General features: G+C 37.9%; 2 protein-coding genes across 2 annotated transcripts in view; both read left to right on the plus strand.

Annotated features, from left to right (window-relative positions):
- LOC127438049 (zinc finger protein 431-like) overlaps window positions 1-21,178 on the plus strand; it is a 102,979-nt gene that overhangs the window by 14,055 nt on the left and 67,746 nt on the right. Inside the window, exon 4 of the mRNA XM_051693335.1 lies at window positions 520-657. Within this exon, the coding sequence (XP_051549295.1) occupies window positions 520-657 (138 nt within the window). The remainder of the gene's footprint in view (window positions 1-519; window positions 658-21,178) is intronic.
- Window positions 6,869-11,630, plus strand: LOC127438610 (gastrula zinc finger protein XlCGF49.1-like). Its single transcript, XM_051694310.1, has 2 exons — window positions 6,869-6,991; window positions 10,827-11,630. The coding sequence occupies exon 2, from the start codon at window positions 10,832-10,834 to the stop codon at window positions 11,606-11,608; it is 777 nt and encodes a 258-aa protein (XP_051550270.1). The 5' UTR covers window positions 6,869-6,991; window positions 10,827-10,831; the 3' UTR covers window positions 11,609-11,630.

The raw sequence follows: 21,178 nt of genomic DNA on the forward strand, positions 1-21,178 counted from the left end.
CATACCAACACACACACACAATTTTAGCTGCATCATTTATTCAGTTGGCCTGCAGTGCTCTATAATACAGCAAACAGAAAATAGGGGAAAAGCATATATTTGCTCCATAGTCTAAACATGAGAAAAATGGCGCCATCTGCTGGAAAATATTTTTACAAATTATTTTGAAGTCAGGGATCCGGAATAAAAGCATATTATAGAATTCATGATTTTCTTCTTTAATGGCACTGGGATAAAATATTGCAGTTTTAATGGGTTTCAATGGGGACATTTTTGTCCTGAAGGTCCTGAGTGTAACTATTTTGTGTACACAGTGTATTATAGATGTATTATAGGAACTGAGGTTGAAATATCAAAATTCCCCCCAAAATAAACACCTTTGGCTAAATGTATGCCACTGGCATTAACAGCCAAAATGATCAAAACCATAATCAAAATTGAAAGGTCGCACAAGGGTTAAATATGCGCTAAACAATCATACAATAATAAACTGATAAATGCTGTGAATTTTCCCATCAGTTTACAAAAAAAGATCTGCATCCAAACAAACTGATCAACTAAAATCAGTAATGATGGAGTTTGTGAAAGAGGAGAGTGAGATCATGAGTGATCCAGAAGCCTCCAGAATTAAACATGAAGATACTGAGGAACTAATAGGTTGGTGTCCATTCTTGATTCTTCATTAATGATTCTGAGATACATTAAGGTCTCATGTTTGGTGGTTGTTATCTGAGATGTCAAATAACAAATAACCAGATTTGATATTAAAATAACAGGATTAACCTTTAGCACATCAACAATAGTATGAAAGTAGATAATTGAGACTGTTGCTTCACTTTTCTGTATTTGCACATTTGTCTCCATTTGAATTTAATTTTTGATGATTTCATATGTTCATTGTAGACCTGATGGAAGTGAAGGAGGAAAGCCAAGAGCTGGAAATACTTTCACAGACTGAAAACAAGTTCATGCAGAAAAATACTGACAGAGCAGAAGCCAAAAACTCTTTCACCTGCAGTCAGTGTGGAAAGAGTTTCAGATGTAAAAGACACCTTGAGGTTCACATGAGAGTTCATACTGGAGAGAAACAGTACACATGTGATAAGTGTGGAAAAAGTTTTGCAGATAAAAATAACTTTAAGACGCACAAAAGAATTCATACTGGAGTAAAGCCTTACACATGTGATAAGTGTGGAAATAGTTTCAAGTGCAAAGCAATCCTTAAGAAACACATAATAATTCATGCTGTAAAGAAGCCTTACACATGTGATCGGTGTGGAAATAGTTTTGCACAAAAGCAATCCCTTACGATTCACATGAGAATGCACACTGGAGAGAAACCGTACACATGTGATCAGTGTGGAAAGGGTTTCACAAAAAAACAATCCCTTACGATTCACATAAGAGTTCACACTGGAGAGAAACCGTACACTTGCCATCAGTGTGGAAAGAGTTTTGCACAAAAAGGAGCACTCGATGGACACAAGAGAGTTCACACTGGAGAGAAGCCGTTCACATGTGATCTGTGTGGAAAAAGATTAAGATGTCGAAAAAGTCTTAAAAACCACATGAGAATCCACACTGGAGAGAAGCCGCACACATGCGATCAGTGTGGGAAGAGTTTTGTTCTGTCAAAATATCTCCGCGATCATCTGCTCTCTCACACTGGAGAAAGACCATTTAACTGTGATCAGTGTGGTAAAAAATTTATTCTGGAATCAGCCATGAAGAAACACCTGAAAGTTCATACAAAGGAGAAACAGCACGTCTGTTCTGATTGTGGAAAGAGTTTTTCATTGCTGAACAATTTGAAGGTGCACCAGAAAACACACACCGGTGTGAAGGATCATGTGTGCTTTCAGTGTGAAAAGACTTTTACCACAGCTGGCAGTTTGAAAGAGCACCAGAGAATTCACACTGGAGAAAAACCTTACAAGTGTTCACACTGTGACAAGAGATTCACTCTTTCATCTCACCTGAAAAGACATGAGAGAATCCACACTGGAGAGAAACCGTACCACTGCCCTCCATGTGGGAAGAGTTTCATCCAATCAAGTAATCTACAGAGTCATATGAAAAAGCTTCATCCACAGTTCTCAGGGTGAACACTTGTTCATCGTGTGGATTTAAATCAGGTTTTTGTTCTTGCCAGTATTTCTACTGTATGAATTGTTCAAGCTGGGACGTGTAATTTAATGTGTTGTTTCATTTATTCCTTTAATGTGTTGTATAGGGTGTGCTGCTGATTCTAAATGAAATTATGAGAAATGAAATATTCTGCAAAATCTAGTTTTAACATCTTCAGATGTTTTTCAGTGCAGTTAATTTGTTAAAACGATGTGTAATGTTTGTATTATGTCTATGATGAGTAGACTCAAAGGTACACTAATTAAAATGTTCCATATTAAAAACAGTTTTAGTACTTTTGGATGTTGCATTTGCATGTGTGGGGTTAAAGACAATATGAGAAGAAATACAATTCCAAATGTTAGTAAAGAAAACGCTGCCGTCACAAAATAGTTCAGATGAGTACATGCTGTCACTTTATTTTAAGAGGTAAATATTCATGATTTAAATGTTTTGTAGTTTAGTTATTAACAGTATGGGGAACATCGTTTGATATAAAGTCCTGTTAGATTTGTTTCATGTGGGATAAATAAAAGTCTTGATGATGTTTCAGTCACTGTCTGTTCATCACCAGCAGGTGTCGCTGTTCACGGACTTTTTAATTTATCATTCACGACAATGAATGAATACAAGCGTCCTGCTGACTGTATACCGCCTATTTGTTTCTAAAAATTTAGTTGATATGACTTGTTTCATAAAATCTTTCTTAGAATATAATTTGGTCATTTTGCATAAAATAAAAAACATTGAATCTAGAAATAATACAATATAATTTTTTTTTTGTTAAGACTACCATCAAACTACCAATTAGCTTCTGATAGGAGGTGTACTGAATTGGAGGTGTACCTGTCGATGTATTTTAAGGCCTACCTTCAAACTCTGTGCCTCTTTGCTTGACATCATGGGAAAATCAAAAGAAATCAGCCAAGATGACAGAAAAAATTGTGGACCTTGTGAATCTGGTTCATCCTTGGGAGCAATTTCCAAACGCCTGAAGGTACTACGTTCATCTGTAAAAAGAATAGTACTCAAGTATAAACACCATGGGACCACGCAGCCATCATACGCCTCTGGAAGGAGACGCATTCAGTCTCCTAGAGATGAGCATAGTTTGGTGCAAAAAGTGCAAATCAATCCCAGAACAACAGCAAAGGACCTTGTGAAGATGCTGGAGGAAACAGGTAGACAAGTATCTATATCCACAGTAAAACGAGTCCTAATACGACATAACCTGAAAGGCTGCTCAGCAAGGAAGAAGCCACTGCTCCAAAACCACCATAAAAAAGCCAGACTACAGTTTGCAAGTGCACATGGGACAAAGATCTTACTTTTTGGAGAAATTTACTCTGGTCTGATACAACAAAAATTGAACTATTTGGCCATAATGACCATCGTTATGTTTGGTGGAAAAAGGGTGAGGCTTGCAAGCCGAAGAACACCATCCCAACTGTGAAGCATGGGGGTGGCAACATCATGTTGTGGGGGTGCTTTGCTGCAGGAGGGACTGGTGCACTTCACAAAATACATGGCATCATGAAGAAGGACAATGATGTGGATATATTGAAGCAACATCTCAAGACATCAGCCAGGAAGTTAAAGTTTGGTCGTAAATGTGTCTTCCAAATGGACAGTGACTCCAAGCATACCTCCAGAGTTGGGGCAAAATAGCTTAAGGAAAACAAAGTCAAGGTATTGGAGTGGCCATCACAAAGCCCTGACCTCAATCTGATAGAAAATTTGTGGGCAGAACTTAAAAAGTATGTGCGAGCAAGGAGGCCTACAAACCTGACTCAGTTACACCAGTTCTGTCTGGAGGAATGGGCCAAAATTCCAGCAACTTATTGTAAGAAGCTTGCGGAAGGCTACCCAAAATATTTGATCCAAGTTAAACAATTTAAAGGCAATGCTACCAAATACTAACAAAGTGTATGTTTGCCCTGGAACCATTAGCAGCCGCGACAAGAAAGGAAGATGATTTTCCAGGGGTGGTGGCGGGAGGTATGGCGCATAAGCTTTTGCTTTACACAGATGATATTTTATTATTCGTCTCCGACCCCTGCCTTGCCTCCACAGAATTATTAATTCCTTTTCTAAGTTCTCAGGATACAGAGTCAATTGGACTATATCCGAAGCTTTGGCTCTGACAGCATATTGCCCATTAACGGCTTTTCAGCTGGGTGCCTTCCAGTGGCCCAAACAGGGCATTAAGTATTTGGGCATTTTATTCCCAGCAAATTTGTGTGATTTAGTTAGAGTTAATTTTGACCCCTTAATAAAAAGGTTTTTGAGCGATGTGGGCAGGTGGGCTTCATTACATTTATCTATGACTGGGAAGGTTAATGTTATAAATATGAATTGTATTCCAAAATTCAACTACCTGCTACATTCTCTCCCTCTTGAAGTTCCCCTCTTTTATTTTAAACAATTTGATAGTATAGCTAAATCCTTTATTTGGAATGGTAAATGCCCTCGGTTGCATTCCTGTAAGTTACATAGGCCAATTGACAAAGGTGGGTTAGGTCTCCCCAAAATTTTGTTTTACTATAATGCTTTTGGTCTCAGACATTGGTACATTGGTCACTTCCACCTGAGAGAGCCTCTCCCTGGCTCTTTATCAAACAGGAGGTCCTTGCCCTTATCTTGCCATTGCAAAGTCTTTCTATCAAGCTGCCCGGAGAAGTAAAGACACATCCACTAATGTGTGACACATCTCACACATGCATTTAATGTGGACAAAACTTTCCCGCATGTTTAATTCGGACATTTACCTGAACATTGCTGCAAGTATTTGGTTGAACCCTAAAATATGCATTAATAAGTCCCCTTTCTGCTGGACAGAATGGATTGAGAAGGGTGTTGATATGCTGGGTGACCTGTATGAAGATGGAGCGTTGAGATTCTTTTGAAAATATAATACAGCGGTTTGGGATTCCCAGATCTCAATTCTTCAGGTACTTACAGCTGTGCCATCTACTCTGTACCAACTTTGGGTATAGTGCGCAGTCCTCTAAAGCGGCAGATACTCTTGAGATGGTGCTTGCTGCTTTTAGAAAAGGTCATGAAGCTTCAGCGTACTACTCCTGGCTAATTCAGAGTCTAGGGGATGGGAATTTAACATCTCTTAAGAAGTTATCGGAGAGAGACTTGAATATAGTACTGGAAGATGGAGAATGGGGTAGGATTTTAAAAAATGTTAAGTCTATGTCTAGGGCTGCAAGGGTGAGGCTCATTCAATTTAAGATTCTGCATCATTTTTATTGGATTCCCTCTAGATTGTATAGGCTTGGCCTTAAAGACACACCTACTTGCAGGCGATGCCAGTTGGAGGATGGGGACATAGCCCATGTTTTTTGGTTCTGTACTAAGATTCAAGAGTTTTGGTTGAGGGTTCAGAATTGTATCTGTGAAGTCTTGAGCACTCAGATTTTATTCTGCCCCAGACTTTGTATTTTATCATATACTGATAAAAGTTGATTCTGTGAATTCATGTGCTGTTTGTTTTAATTTGAGTTTGGAATCAATAAAAATTGTTAATGACAAAAAAGCCCTCTCATCGTCACCCTGTGAGCTCTTTGAGGTGATTGCATGCCTCAGCATTCCTATAAGAGGAATCACCTTTGACCCTGACACTCTCTTATCCTCTGACGATTCTATGGAAGCCTCCTTGAAATGGCACAGAACACCAAGACATTAATGTACTGGCTGGTACTCTTCTGAAGTCAAAGGTGTGAGGTTTGTTTTCAGAGTAACCAAAGCAGCACCTAATGGCTCCCTCTGAGCAAACAGGTGCTCTATCATGGCATACGTGCCGTTCCAACGAGTATCCACCTCCTGAATTAACTTGTGATTTGGCTTGCCCATATGATGTTTATATATAAAATGACATGTCACTGCCAGATATGCATCCATATGTAAAGATGTCCACATGTCTGATGTGAGGCTTACAGCTTTGGCCTTTTTCACCTCTTCCTTTGCCTTCTCTTTGGCCTCCTTGTATTTATCCTCATCCATTTTCATTAATGAGTGGGATGGAACAATGTAGGTTGGGTCTAAATTTCCAACAAACTCCCTAAAGCCAACATCTTCAACAACTGTACCATAAATGGTTGGTAATCTTTCACAATCATGTTGACCAAGGACCCATCAATCATTTGTTTTCTGATCCCTGTACTCAATACAGTAAAGTATTTAAAATATAACTGCAGTAATTAGCTTCAGTTTAGCTTCTTCCACTATTTAAGATACCTTATTATAAAGACTGCAATAGACAAACAAATAAATGACTGACCCAGAAGTCTTATCCATTGGTTGCTTGTAGATGTTGGTCCACTTCCTGAAGACGTTTAGCTCTAAAATGTCTCAACATTGAGGATGTGTTGTTATTATATGACAACTTGTACTACATTGAGTACATGAAATATTTTCATAAAAATTATATCATATTTGACATAATATATGCTTATTACACATTGAATATACACACAACTACACATTTAAATGATTTATTCTTATCAAATCATATGATTGTTATTAATATTATTATTGATGTTATTATTATTATTATAATTCTTGATAATATTAAACTTTATTTGTTGACACCACCTGAAAATGATGAATCGGAAGTCGAAGCAGTCACGTGGTTGTGTGCGGAAACAGAGCTTCAGACGGCACAGAGCACGTGGTTATTGCTAAACGAATCAAAAATCTTCTAAGCCTCGGTGGTGAACGTCACATCACTAGTGGATCATGCTTTTCCCTTTGTCAACAGGACTCCGTTCTTCTTATATGGATTACGGGTTTATCTGGATTTCATCTTGATGTTCGTGACGTTCTTCGTAGATCATCTCAGTGACTTTCATAACAGGTTCGTAAATTAGTTTATTTAACGTAATGGGGATTCAATCACGCTTTTATAAGAAGATAGATTACTGAAAATAGTCATATATCACAGATCACAATACATGTTCAACATTGTTTTCTTTTTATGTAGGAATGTGTGTCATAGATGCACTAGTATCGTTGTTATTATGTCACATATTGTGAATATGGATCCTATTTTCACGTCGGGAATGTGGCAGTAAAGCCATCTAACAAAACAGGTCCCCAGAACGTCCTCGTATAGGGTCCTTTAGACGTCAAAAGAACATTTGGGGACCTTTAAGGGACGTTTGCTACCAGTCATATGAACGTCCTTTCAACCACTGAAAACACATAAAATCAATGCAAATGATTAGCTTATGTTGACATGTTGATTTCAGTTGGGTATGCTATACAATCAACACATTTTCACTTTCTATTTTAAAATCCCAAATACTTAAAATAATAAATCAGCCTATATATGTAAATGTATCAAACACAAAGCAAGTGTAGTACATTTTATTTATGCAAAATATACATTTACAAATACATAGAAATATTTAGAGTAAACTTATTTTTTTCTGCAGTACATAAATCTTAAGTCTATACTGTAAACAGCCAAATCACACTAGTGCAATTAGGGCTGGGCATTATGGCCAAAAATATGATCACGATATTCTTTTTCATATTGTTTGATATTTATCACAATATAATTCATATTTGCATTTTGCACAAAGTTTTGAACATCCAAGTTGGCAAAAGAAAAAAAAAATCCTAAAAAGTCAAAGTAGTCTCTACTAAACTGCATTGTGAGCCCAGAGACAGCCAAAACAGTGGAGTCTGAGGGATCTTCTATCAAAATATGACAATATTTTATAGTTTATCAATCGAGTGTAGTTGGATATGAATGTTAAAAGATCCATCTGTTCATTTTGAAGCATAATGACAGCAGTCCAGTATTTGTTTGAATACAGTATTTGTTTTTACATTTCAAATGATATATTTTTATATTTCTTTACAATCAGATACCCAAGTATGGGGGCATAGAAGCCCTTGTGACTGAGGAATGATACTGTAGGGGGGTTCATGTGTATCCCCTGTGAAAATTGTTTGAAAATGTAAAAGTCTGAATGGACCGTTTTTATATTTTCATTAAAGTGAGAGACTATGCTACCAACTAGTAATTTTATTGTCTTTCCTTGTCATCAGTGCTCGAATTGAGGGGGGGCTGGGGGGATCCAGGACCCCCCATAAGAAGTAAAAATTAGACTTAGGGGGATCCCCAATATACTTATATTTTAGTAAAAATAATAATGACAAATCTGATTAAATTCATGCAGTGGAATTAATTATTTACGATAATTTATTTTAAATTTGTTTATAGGCTGGTTGTCATCTTTCTTTAAAATGTAAATGCCCCGCCCCCCACATCTAAAGACCGCTAAGCGAATGACATCGTTGACATGACTGCTTGCTTGGCGCCGCTCCGGTGAAGCTAACTTTAGCTTAAAAAATGTTGAATAACAAACCTCCACTCGCAGTCGGGAAGAGAAAGCTTCTTATTGACTTTTTTGAGGGGTAATTTTCTCTCTCTCTCTCTTTCTACTATATCTATCCACTCCATGTCGGGGCTTTTGTATTCCTGGCATAAATTGGAAACATATAGGCTTACTCATTTTTCATTATTAATAGGCCTGGTTCTACGGGGGTGCTAGAGATCGTGATGAAGATGAGTGACAGCTTTTTAGTGATTATAAAGGGAGCGCTCATTGTGTGCTTTCTATGCTATATATAATCCATTCAGAATTTGTATAAACTTGTTTTTCATGTTGCTAAGAGGAGGACCAAAGGCTACATACACGCTGCAAAGTTTCAGGAATTACATCCGCATATAAATGCGGGATTCACTCTTGAAATAGCAATGATTGACATATTGATAACCATTGCATTGTTTGTTCCTGAATAAAGCAGCCTTTTTGACTGAAATGGTTGAACAGTATGCTGACCGACTCACTCATAACAGTCCCTTGCCGCCACCTACTGACGTAACATGTAACTGCACTGAAATCGTTGAAAAATCCCCACCAACACTAACACACAGACTGACAGCCTGTCTTGTCACAATTTATATTTTTAATATCTAATAAACTAGTTTCATGCATTTAAACAAGAACAAACATTATTATCACAAAGTGTCACATCAATCATCCAGTTGTTTTTAGGGTAGTAAATACTACATTGGTAAATAATGCTAGAATTATTCTGTTGGATGTACACTACTGTTCAAAAGTCTCTTCTGCTCACCAAGCCTGCATTTGATCCAAAATACAGTAAAAACAGTCTGGAAGCCATCTGATTATTTTCTACTGTTTTTGAGACATTTCAATGTATTTTGAAGTCACATGCTTTTACAGGTCTTCAAGTGCCTTATATGTAATCCCCTGGTATATTTGCCATAGTTGCCCTTTTGGGTCTGCTGCTTTGCCACCCTCTAAATCCAGTATTACTTGGACTAAGCCATTTAAAAGAAGAATAGTAGCTTATCTCTCTTTCTTATATAACATTGGACTGAAAATGTATATATTTTTTTTTATTCTTTATCAACACAAAAGCCTGTTCTTTTATGTTATTTTATGTAAGCCTGTTTTTAATAAATAGTATATAGTTATGCATATTATGATCAAATAAATATATTGTATATTTTGTATGAATTGTATATTAACTGGTGGGGACCCTCCCATAAGACTTGAGTCCATTCGAGCACTGCTTGTCATCCATGCCAGAGATGATGACATCTGATTAATTTTCACAGAATTAGAACAGAAATCTCTTTATTACTGAAAGCTTGTAACATGCTGATTAATAAAGCTAAATTTAGAAGGAAAAACATTATGGTTTAAAGGCGATTTAGTACCACATTAACTTATGCAGCGCCTCATGTGTACTCACATATGGGGAAAAGAGTTAACACGTGCGGAGCGGGACAGGGCATTAATTTTCTCTTGCAATAGCTTATGATGCTTAAACACTCTGCAGTGTTGATGTGTCTTAGTAGATTTATAGACACGCAAATTTTAATAAATTACAAATAGACTTGTTTCGGTGGTGAATGACTGCTTTAGGTTCAATTACTCATTAAAAATGTAAAATGATGCTGTTTTGTCGCCATCTACTGGCAAAATACGTAATGTGCAGAAGTTGTCATGAATGAATCAGTGAATGAATGCAAATCTATATTTTTGGTGAACAGATTGAAAAGACTCTAGTCAGTGGGATAAATCAAAATCGCCACCACCAATGCCAAATTTGCTGTCACTCCCACAGCAGCTATATTTGAAACTCGACTGCAATCCTGGATGATTTTTCTGATTAGTTATTAAAAGCATTTTATAGATTTATTATTATTATTATTAAATTTATTAACTTTGCAATAAAACAATCATACAGTAATCCACTGATAAATGCTGTGAATATTCCCATCAGTCTACAAGAAAAGATCTGCGGATGGCACCCCGGCCTGAATTGGGTTGGGGATGAGTGTGACGAGGAGGAGGGCGTGGCCGCACCGTGAGGGTGCATGGCCGGTGCTGAGTCAGCTGATCAGCGGGAGAGAGAGATAAAGGGGAGCCAGAGACGGCAGTTTGAGAGAGAGAGAGAAATGCATGCGGCTGCGCTGTGTATGTTTATATTTGTTTAAGTTCATTGTTTAAGTTAATTTATGCATTAAAAGTTTGTTGGTTGTTCAGCTAGTTCCAGCCGCCTCCTTGCCCATCCTTTACCTCTTACAGCACATTTGTCTCCATTTAAATTTAATTTTTGATGATTTCATATGTTCATTGTAGACCTGATGGAAGTGAAGGAGGAAAGTCAAGAGCTGGAAATACTTTCACAGACTGAAAACAAGTTCATACAGAAAAATACTGACAGAGCAGAAGCCAAAAACTCTTTCACCTGCAGTCAGTGTGGAAAGAGTTTCATACGTACAGGACACCTTGAGATTCACATGAGAATCCACACTGGAGAGAAACCGTACACATGTGATCAGTGTGGAATGAGTTTTGTACAAAAAGGAGCACTTGTTGGACACATGAGAGTTCACACTGGAGAGAAGCCGCACACATGTGATCAGTGTGGAAAGAGTTTTGTTCTGTCAAAATATCTCTGTGATCATCTGCTCTCTCACACTGGAGAAAGACCATTTAACTGCGATCAGTGTGGTAAATATTTTAGAGTGGAATCAGCCCTGAAGCAACACCTGAAAGTTCATACAAAGGAGAAGCCATATGTGTGTTCTGAATGTGGAAAGAGTTTTGCAGGAGTTGATGGTTTGAAACAACACCAGAAAACACACACCGGTGTGAAAGATCATGTGTGCTTTCAGTGTGAAAAGACTTTTACCAGAGCTGGTAGTTTGAAAGAGCACCAGAGAATTCACGCTGGAGAAAAACCTTACAAGTGTTCACACTGTGACAAGAGATTCACTCTTTCATCTCACCTGAAAAGACATGAGAAGATCCACACTGGAGAGAAACCGTACCACTGCCCTCCATGTGGGAAGAGTTTCAACCAATCAAGTCATCTACAGACTCATATGAAAAAGCTTCATCCACAGTTCTCAGGGTGAACACTTGTTCATCATGTGGATTTAAATCAGGTTTTTGTTCTTGCCAGTATTTCTACTGTATGAAACTTTCAAGCTGGGACATGTAATTTAATGTGTTGTTTCATTTATTCCTTTAATGTGTTGTATAGAGTGTGCTGCTGATTCTACATGAAATTATGAGAAATGAAATATTCTGCAAAATCTAGTTTTAACTTCTTCAGATGTTTTTCAATGCAGTTAATTTGTTAAAACGATGTGTAATGTTTGTATTATGTGTATAATGTGTAGACTCAAAGGTACACTAATTAAAATGTTCCACATTAAAAACAGTTTTAGTACTTTTGGATGTTGCATTTGCATGTGTGGGGTTAAAGACAATATGAGAAGAAATACAATTCCAAATGTTAGTAAAGAAAACGCTGATGTCACAAAATAGTTCAGACAAGTACATGCTGTCACTTTATTTTAAGAGGTAAATATTCATGATTTAAATGTTTTGTAGTTTAATTATTAACAGTATGGGGAACATCGTTTGATATAAAGGCCTGTTAGATTTGTTTCATGTGGGATAAATAAAAGTCTTGATGTTTCAGTCACTGTCTGTTCATCACCAGCAGGTGTCGCTGTTCACGCACTTTTTAATTTATCATTCATGACAATGAATGAATACAAGCATCCTGCTGACTGTATACCGCCTATTTGTTTCTATTTGACTTGTTTCATAAACTCTTTCTTAGAAAATAATTTGGTTATTTTGCATAAAATAAAACACATTGAATTTAGAAATAAAATAATATAATATTTTTTTGTTAAGACTACCATCAAACTACCAATTAGCTTCTGATAGGAGGTGTACTGAATTGGAGGAGTACCTGTGGATGTATTTTAAGGCCTACCTTCAAACTCAGTGCCTCTTTGCAAGACATCATGGGAAAATCAAAAGAAATCAGCCAAGACGTTAGACAATTTTTGGACCTTGTGAATCTGGTTCATCATTGGGAGCAATTTCCAAACACCTGAAGGTACCACGTTCATCTGTAAAAAAAATAGTACGCAAGTATAAACACCATGGGACCACGCAGCCATCATACAAGTCAGGAAGGAGACACACTCTGTCTCCTAGAGATGAGCGTAGTTTGGTGCAAATCAATCCCAGAACAACAGCAAAGGACCTTGTGACGATGCTGGAGGAAACAGGTAGTCAGGTATCTATATCCACAGTAAAAATTGTCCTATATCGACGTCGACTCAGCAAGGAAGAATCCACTGCTCCAAAACTGCCATAAAAAAGCCAGACTACAGTTTGCAAGTGCACATGGGACAAAGATCTTACTTTTTGGAGAAATTTCCTCTAGTCTGATGAAACAAAAATTGAACTGTTTGGCCATAATGACCATCGTTATGTTTGGAGGAAAAAGGGTGAGGCTTGCAAGCCGAAGAACACCATCCCAATTGTGAAGCATGTGGGTGGCAACATCATGTTGTGGGGGTGATTTGCTGCAGGAGGGACTGGTGCATTTCACAAAATAGATGGCATCATGAGGAAGGAAAATTATGTGGATATATTGAAGCAACATCTCAAGACATCAGACAGGAAGTTAAAGCTCGGTCGCAAATGGGTCTTCCAAATGGACAATGACTCCAAGAATACCTCCAAAGTTGTGGCAAAATGGCTTAAGGAAAACAAAGTCAAGGTATTGGAGTGGCCATCACAAAGCCCTGACCTCAATTTTGTGGGCAGAACTGAAAAAACTTGTGCGAGCAAGGAGGCCTACAAACCTGACTCAGTTACACCAGTTCTGTCTGGAGGAATGGGACAAAATTCCAGCAACTTATTGTAAGAAGATTGTGGAAGGCTACCTAAAATGTTTGACCCAAGTTAAACAATTTAAAGGCAATGCTACCAAATACTAACAAAGTGTATGTTTGCCCTGGAACCATTAGCAGCCGTGATAAGAAAGGAAGATGATTTTCCAGGGGTGGTGGCGGGAGGTATGGCGCATAAGCTTTTGCTTTACGCAGATGATATTTTATTATTCGTCTCCGACCCTAATATATCAATGCCTTGCTTCCACAGAATTATAAATTCCTTTTCTAAGTTCTCAGGATACAGAGTCAATTGGACTATATCCGAAGCTTTGACTCTTGACAGCATATTGCCCAGTAACGGCTTTTCAGCTGGGCGCCTTCCAGTGGCCCAAACAGGGCATTAAGTATTTAGGCATTTTATTCCCAGCAAATTTGTCCGATTTAGCTTGAGTTCATTAATAAAAAGGTTTTTGAGCGATGTGGGCAGGTGGGCTTCATTACATTTATCTATGACTGGGAAGGTTAATGTTATAAATATGAATTGTATTCCAAAATTCAAATACCTGCTACATTCTCTCCCTGTTGAAGTTCCCCTCTTTTATTTTAAACAATTTGATAGTATAGCTAAATCCTTTATTTGGAATGGTAAACGCCCTCGGTTGCATTCCTGTAAGTTACATAGGCCAATTGACAAGGTGGGTTAGGTCTCCCCAAGATTTTGTTTTACTATTATGCTTTTGGACTCAGACATTTGGCACATTGGTCACTTCCACCTGAGAGAGCCTCTCCCTGGCTCTTTATCAAACAGGAGGTCCTTGCCCTTATCTTGCCATTGCAAAGTCTTTCTATCAAGCTGCCTGGAGAAGTAAAGACACATCCCGTTATCTCACACATGCATTTAATGTGGACAAAACTTTCCCGCGTGTTTAATTCGGACATTTACATGAACGTTGCCGCAAGTATTTGGTTGAACCCTAAAATATGCATGAATAAGTCCCCTTTCTGCTGGACAGAATGGATTGAGAAGGGTGTTGATATGCTGGGTGACCTGTATGAAGATAGAGATCCTTTAGAAAATATAATACAGTGGTTTGGGATTCCCAGATCTCAATTCTTCAGGTACTTACAGCTGTGCCATCTACTCTGTACCAACTTTGGGTATAGTGCGCAGTCCCCTAAAGCGGCAGATACTCTTGAGATGGTGCTTGCTGCTTTTAGAAAAGGTCATGAAGCTTCAGCGTACTACTCCTGGCTAATTCAGAGTCTATGGGATGGGGTTTTAACATCTCTTAAGAAGTTATCGGAGAGAGACTTGAATATAGTACTGGAAGATGGAGAATGGGGTAGGATTTTTAAATATGTTAAGTCTATGTCTAGGGATGCAAGGGTGCGGTTCATTCAATTTAAGATTCTGCATCATTTTTATTGGATTCCCTCTAGATTGTATAGACTTGGCCTTAAAGACACACCTACTTGCAGGCGATGCCAGTTGGAGGATGGGGACATGTTTGGAGTTGGACTAAAGAATAATGGAGTTATTCTTCTTATATGGATTACGGGTTTATCTGGATTTCATCTTGATGTTCGTGACGTTCTTCGTAGATCATCTCAGTGACTTTCATAACAGGTTCGTAAATTAGTTTATTTAACATAATAGGGATTCAATCACGCTTTTATAAGAAGATAGATTACTGAAAATAGTTATATCACAGATCACAATACATGTTCAACATTGTTTTCTTTTTATGTAGGAATGTGTCATCGATGCAGTTTTATCATTGTAATTATGTCAATCACAGGTGAATGTATAATAATAAACAAACTACAGGCTAATTTAACAAGTCTCAGAGTTACAGATTTAATGAGTTCACCGCCCCCCCCAAATTTAATCTAGCATCATATACTGTACACACCCTCTTGTTGTTCTGAACGTTTATGACATTTCTTATTCTGTGGAATGCAAAAGGCAGAAGGGACCGAGTCAACATTCAATTTTATTGCATCTTTTTTTAATCTCTCTTTAAAAGTGAATGGTGACTGAGACTGAATATTTCAATATCTTCCACTAAAGACATACAGGTTTGGAACATACTGAGCCTCTCTGAGAGTACAGGGACGAATTTTTTATTACAATTTTTTTTGTCCCAGTCCCTTGCAATAAGTCAAGTCATTTTTATTTGTATTGCGCCTTTCACAACACGCATCGTTTCAAAGCAGCTTTACAGAAAATCATGCATTAACAGAAAATGAAACTGTAATATCTATAATGTCTTACAGTCATCAATGTGTAGTTTGATAAAATACGATTGTGAATTGTGTTTAAAAATAAGTAATTGAATAATACGTTTTGTGCTCCCTCTTCAACTATTAAACTGTGGTATTTGTAGTGAAACCATAACCACAAAATGTATCATGGTTTTACTATAGTAACCATATTTGTAGTGAAACCACAATAATAATACAGGACAATGAAAACTAAGGTAACGAAAATCACAATTTTGTGGTTCCTCTGGTTTTACTAAAACGTTTTTCACCCGTTCTGTTTCTGATGAGCTCGCTGCACCGCACACAACAAAAAACCCAGCGCGAGAGAGTCGTGAATAAATTAATCTTTTGAACCAGTTCTTTTTCACGAATCGCCCAAAAAGAGCTGAGGGTTTGAACTCAGGAGCTCAGGTTAGCAGTTTGAATCAGATTCACTTTCTCAGCGAATCAGCCGTCAGTGAACTCACAACTGGGAGTGCAGACATTTCAAAATAAGAGTCCCATGTGTATTTCGGTCTTCTGTATAATTAAAAGTCACGTATACCAGTTTTTTCTTCTTCTGGTAATTATTGATTGGGATTGGAGTAGCACAATAAACTGCATCTGGGATTTCATTCAATTTGCACTCTTGTAGTCTCTGTGTCTGGGTAATCTAGTCACAGTAAAGAAAGACTACGGCAATATCTAATGTAGATTCTGAAGAATTTGTAAAAAATATGAAAGGAATGTGAACATTTATGAGACAAAAGGGGATACAAACTTATATTTCTCAACTATATATACTGTTTATTAAACTTCTGATTAATGGGTTATCAGCTGTCTTCCTTTTCCTGTCTTCCTTTTCTTTCGGCTTTCTATCTTGTTTCTTCTTCTTTTTCTCCCCTGCATGCCCAATTCCCAATGCACTATAAGTCCTCGTGGTGGCATAGTGACTCGCCTCAATCCAAATAGGTTGTCAAACCATTTGCCAATATGTTGATCTCTCCCAGCATTCGAAATCACTTCTTCTCACAAGTTTTTCAGCTTTTTCATGGCTATGGTAAAGGAACCATCAGGAGCTGTATTTTTTGGGTTATAAGTACAACAGTCAGCTCCAAATATTACACAAACCTTTTCTGCCAATAGCCAGTCTAGGGCCTATTTTGCCATGTCATTTTGCTTGTTGCAGCTAACTGTTCACCTAAGGCCTTCAATGCTTCATCTGTGCAATTAATGAATCTCTACTGATTATAATAAATCTAATTTATCCATTCTGCATTTTTATTTGGTGTTATCCATACAGTTATAGACTCAATGCCTGATTTTATTTCATCTCTGGCCTTAAATTCTTGTGGTATTCCTCTTGGTTGACCAATTGCATCTAAATAAACATCAGGGTCTGGCTGGTATGCTCTTTTATTTTTTTTTATTTATTTATTTTTTACAGTTTCTCTAGGTTCATCCAAGTTTTCAGATTCTTTTAGGTTCCAGTCTAATATTGTTATTTCTTGCACTAATCTTACTCTGGTACAACTTTGGGTAATGTAGCCCGCAATTGTCTTCCTCCACAGATCCAAAATAGTCCGCTATGGCTACTGTTTGTTCCTCAAATGTTCTTATCCTAGGAAAAACTAGAGTTTGGTTTTCTCAATTTAAAAGGCATCCTTCCCCAGGGCTTTGTGGCTGTTGCAAATGGGGCTTCTTTTATTGTACAATTTTGGGGACCAATATCCCTGTCATTTTATTTTTCTAATCACCTCCCCCACGCATCTGAGATTAGAATAGTAAGGAGTGCTGTGTGATCGCCATATACCATTTACATCTCTGCTGGCTGTTACACATTTATACATTTTTTGTTCCACCTTCTCTCTTTCAGCTGGTCATCCTGACCCAACTTGCTTCAATGATGGCAACAGCATGACTATTTCATTTTATATGCATAAAGCACACTGTAATCACCTCATATGCTTACTTAATTAGTATATTAAATGATTTCCCTTATTACAGTCATTGGATATACACATTCTTGCAAGATAGGAAATGTGTGTACACCCACATACATTCATTTCATCTCATTTCTAGCACTAATTAACACACATGGGTCCTCTGCCTCCTTCAGGCAGGTGCCAGGCAGAGCCTGGCTTTGTTCTAATTAAAAACATTAGATCATCCCTTTAGTATCAATACACAAATTTTTTCAGGGTCATACACAGAAAGGGTCATTCACAGAAAGGCTGTAATTCTCCTTAGAGGAGGTAAACTGCCACAGGTGTTCCTTATCTTAAAACTCCCTACTCCGCTTATCACATACATCCCATCTCCTCCTGTTTCCCAAGGTCTCTCACTGTCTGTATCACATCAGCTAATTTTCCCTTGATACAGAAAGGCCTTACACAGAGAGAAACTGCAAGCTAAGCTGTTTTCCATAGTTTCAGACTGCATCAGAGTAAATCAGAGTATTAAATCAATAAAAGAATGATTAAATATTTAACACATCATTCATTTCCTCATACATATCTTCATTGGAGGAATCAATTTCCTCCCAATTTGGTCTTTCTGTCCATCCAGGGTAATTGTCATTGTATTGCATTGGACCATTCACATTGATCAGTGTCATCTGTTTCGTTATAGCTCGGATCAAGAATGATTTGATCAATGGTACCACACAACAGAATATTATTCCTCTCACAAGAATTGTTGTTTCAATCATTATACCAATTTTAGCCAGCCGTGCACCCTATTTCTTAAACAATTCCATTTAGATTTTATAAACAAACAAGCAATCTTAATCTTTAGTCACCACCATGTTTTTTCCATTCTTCATTACTATTAAAATGTGCATGAGTTCAAATAAAAGCATAAGTAAAAGTTATAAATCATCTTCCAATCTGAATTAATTATCATACAAACATTCCCAGGTTTGTTTAATACTTCTTTAATAAGTCAGGCACTCCTTTGTCTGCAGTGGTTCTCAAAACTTTACCCCTAAAACCAATCTATAAATAATCTTCTACACAGGGTATGATCCCCTGATGTCACAGCGACAGAATGCTTGGTATTTAACACAGTGATAAGTTGTTTTAGTAAAGCAGTTATTAAAATGCAGTCGGGTTGAGTGGAACTCAATTTTCGGGCAGGTCTCTTCTAGACCTCCCTGTTGTTGCTTCTGACATAAGAGCATTCATCACTTCCTTAAAGCCATATCAAACCTTCTTGGTCAGGTTTCCAGGGTGGTGATGCCCTGCCTTAGGTTGCCATTGGAGAGTCTTACCCGTCATTGGGTCATCACCTCTTGCCACTGGTCTCGATACCGTTCAGTCCTCTTGGCCAATCCTTAATAATTTGGTATCAGTAAGCAGATATTTTCTTTTCAGGGAGTATCTATCACCAGAGAACCATCACAGCCATGGAACCATCTACAACTACTTAAATATGGAGACAGTTCAAAAATGGTTACATTCAAAAAGCATTATTCAAAATTCAACAATCTATTAAAATTGTCCAAATAAAGTGAAATAACAATGCTAAAATTGAACTCATTTACAGATCACTAATTTCCATTCTGGTTGTATTTCTGCTACTGTTGGGCCTCGTGTATTCAGATAGAAGACAAAGGCAGGCCTAACACAGTCATAAAACCTAACTCAGTCCCCCACACACCACGTCATACATTTTACTGATAAAAATTGCGCCAAAATCAAACAAAGGGAGTCCAAAACAGACTACAAATCCCACGAAGCCTTGCTCACTATAGGTTCAAACTCTCAACTCCTATTGGATGAGGCACACGACAGAACGCACCTCAACCATGACATCATCAGGAGTAGAAATACCTCTGAAATGCTTCCGGGATTTGCTTCCAGCAACTTTGCTCACCGTGTGTAGACGCAGCTCATCGCTGCTCTCAGGTGCAACCTCGTGGCACTAGGAAGTAACGTCCGACGTGAAACTGTGGCCATACAATCTCCATCTCGCTGGATGAGTTGAGATTACTCTGTGTTCCACCGAACACTCTAACGGATCCGAAGGAGACCGCCGAGCAGTCCGCATCTTCATCCGTTTGCCTGCAGAAGTGAAAAGTTTTCTCTTCCCTCTTCAATTAAGTCAACGACGCTGATTTCCCCGCCAGCCCGCCGAGAATCAGCAGCCGTACCGCCCGCCGACAGAGCGAGAAAACGGCCTCCCGTCATCACCCGAGCCTTGAGGAACCGAGTCTGAGTTAAAGGACGGAAGAACACACATTCTATGTCCTCATACGATTCAAGTAAGAGGTTTACGTCTGGGCAGAGATAGAATATTATAGTGTGTTGTTCTTGTGTATCAAGGTTATTGCTTGTACAGTTTACGGACCGCCATGTCCGCTCATTATTAAGACTCAGGGTATTAATTATCACGAATTTGATTTGCTGTATTGTAGTCCAACCACATTGGGCTGTTGTGCATTTCCGCCATTGCGGGTGAGACCGGCAAACTGAGTTTATCCATTAAAGAATCAAAGAACGCGGGACTGTTTACAAGCCGTCCACCGCGTCTCTGAGTGATAAACTAACAGCTGCTTTCTCCCCACGATCGCAAAATCGGCTTTAGGGCCGTCACTTAATTCTTTCTCTCTCTCGTACTAACCACGCACGCATGCGTGACCCCTCACAAACATACTGGCACACATTTTTGGCTAGTAGATAGCTTCATGATAAAGCTCAGCTTTGTCCCTAAGCTACCATTGACTGGTTTCTCTCCGCCCACATTCGCGGCCATATTCCCTGGCCGGAAGTCTCGCGTGACATACTCTCCACGAGAGTCACGTCCACCATTTTGTGCGCATCCCTCCACACACACACACTGTCACACACACACTTTATGTGTTATAGGATTATTTTAGTTTCCATATCTAATCATGTCACTGTTTAGTTTGTAGTTGTTAGTCGGAAGTTTATTGACTGCATTGTATTATTTATTAATTGATATTACTGCATAAATAAACTTTGTTATATTACAAAGAGAAGTGTTTTTGTTTGTTTTGCATACACCTGTGTCATGCTGACGGGATGTCAGTGCTCGGATTCAAGCCTTCATTCATTGATTTTTTCCCGAAAATCAATATTCTTCGGATGTCAATTTTCCTAAGAAAACAATCTAATATTGAGACTGTTATACTATCTGGTTATTAGTCCCTGATTCCAGGGTGGTGCCCCGTCAATGTTAATCCTTATTAATATTCTATTGATTTTTCATAATTGATAATTATCTTTTTGATGATTGTTGAATTTGAATGATCAATAAGCTAGTGTTAATATTAATTAATGTTTCATCGATGTTAACAATTAACGATTATCTTTGATAATTGTTGATTTAAAGGATTAGAAAAAGCTAACATTGATTCTCATCAATGTTCTATTGATTTTAATAATTAATAATTATCTTTGATAATTATTAATTATTGCTAATAACCAAACTTGCTCCTAAACGTAGTGCACTACATTTACTGGAGCCCCATATGAGGTTTTAATGAGTTAGATGTTTTAATGTCCAGTGAGTTTG

The sequence above is a fragment of the Myxocyprinus asiaticus genome, chromosome 49 (assembly GCF_019703515.2).
Source record: "Myxocyprinus asiaticus isolate MX2 ecotype Aquarium Trade chromosome 49, UBuf_Myxa_2, whole genome shotgun sequence".
Classification (NCBI taxonomy): Eukaryota; Metazoa; Chordata; class Actinopteri; order Cypriniformes; family Catostomidae; genus Myxocyprinus; species Myxocyprinus asiaticus.